The sequence below is a fragment of the Benincasa hispida genome, unplaced genomic scaffold (genome assembly GCF_027475165.1).
Source record: "Benincasa hispida cultivar pf3 unplaced genomic scaffold, pf3_genome.v1.1 HicScf1331, whole genome shotgun sequence".
Classification (NCBI taxonomy): domain Eukaryota; kingdom Viridiplantae; phylum Streptophyta; class Magnoliopsida; order Cucurbitales; family Cucurbitaceae; genus Benincasa; species Benincasa hispida.
In genome coordinates this window covers 52,473-53,801 of record NW_028325667.1, presented here as the reverse complement: position 1 = coordinate 53,801, position 1,329 = coordinate 52,473, and the positions used below count along the sequence as shown (strand labels likewise).

General features: G+C 35.6%; 1 protein-coding gene across 1 annotated transcript; it reads left to right on the top strand.

The window, feature by feature from the left end:
* Positions 1–99: 99 nt before the first annotated feature.
* LOC150031282 (uncharacterized) lies at positions 100–456 on the top strand. Its single transcript, XM_090309134.1, has one exon. The coding sequence runs from the start codon at positions 100–102 to the stop codon at positions 454–456; it is 357 nt and encodes a 118-aa protein (XP_090165260.1).
* The last annotated feature ends 873 nt before the right edge of the window (positions 457–1,329 follow it).

The following is a 1,329-nucleotide window of genomic DNA, read 5'->3' as shown; positions in this document are numbered from 1 at the left end:
AAGAATCAAGAACTCGAACTCGATCTTCTCATGCATCAATTGCATCAAGGTCATCATATTTCCCAACTCACCAATGGGGAATTACTCGCATTGTTCTGGATGGTCGGAGAGAGAATAAGAGACTGCCAAAAACGAATCGAGTATCATCAACAGGTTCATCGTCTTCCTCCTCCTCCTACTGAATTTGTTCCTTCTAACTCTCATCTGCTTGAAATATGGAGCAATGAGATGGATCTGGTTGATAATGGAAGGAATTTTATGGATCAATGGTTTATTGATATGGTGATGAATTCGAATGACAAAATTGGGGGAAGTAGTAGCAATATGGCAGGGGAGTTAGGGTTTGTTCAATCGGAAGTGAATATGGGCGATTTGATGAGTGGAGGAAATTCAATGGTTGGAATCGGCGATTTGTTCTGGATGGTCGGAGGGCGAAACGGAAACGATTATTGTTGAAGGAGATGGAGATGAGAACATTTTGTTATCGGAGTGGAATTTTGGGGAAATGACAATTCTGGAATGAGTGAGATTGAGAAGTTTGTGAACGATATTAATGGCGTTGGTGTTGAGGCTATTGTTAGTCATATGGATTTCACTCACCAAGTGGTTTTTGGAATCGGTGGTGACCGATGGGGACCCTATGGGGAGTCTGTTTTCCGATGGCTGCTACTACGACGACGTTGGTGGTGTAGAGATTGATGTAAATGATGATGCAGAGATGTTGCTTCAAGGATTGTTTGAAATTAGAATAAGCCGCAACAATGGAAATAGAAATGGAAATGGAAATGAGAATCAAAATAATGAAGGTGAAGACATTGAAGATGATCATTTGCTTATTCTTAATTAAGCTCTAAATAATGGAGGAATTTGGGAGTTACTCCAATTTTCTCTCTCTATATACATATATATAAAAATATTATGATGGTATGAATTAGGATCTAGTGTCTAAAGAAAATATAATAATGTGTTAGTTTCTTATGAGTAGTTAAAATCTAGTTCTCTTTTTTAAGTGTGGATTAATCGAAATATTTGAGTTTGGTAGTATTTTGGTCCACAAGTTTTCCAACTTGACATTTTAACCTTTATTTTAATTTTTTTATATATTTTTTTGGCCTCATTTGTCTTTATTTGTTCAAGTGCACACACATACATACATATATACATACATACATACATACACACACACACATATATATACACACACCTATACATATATACATACATATACACACATACACACACACACACATATATATAACTTCTCCTTTTAATTTTCAGATGGAAAGTGAACAAAATGCTATATTAAACTCTAATAGCTCGAAAAATCAA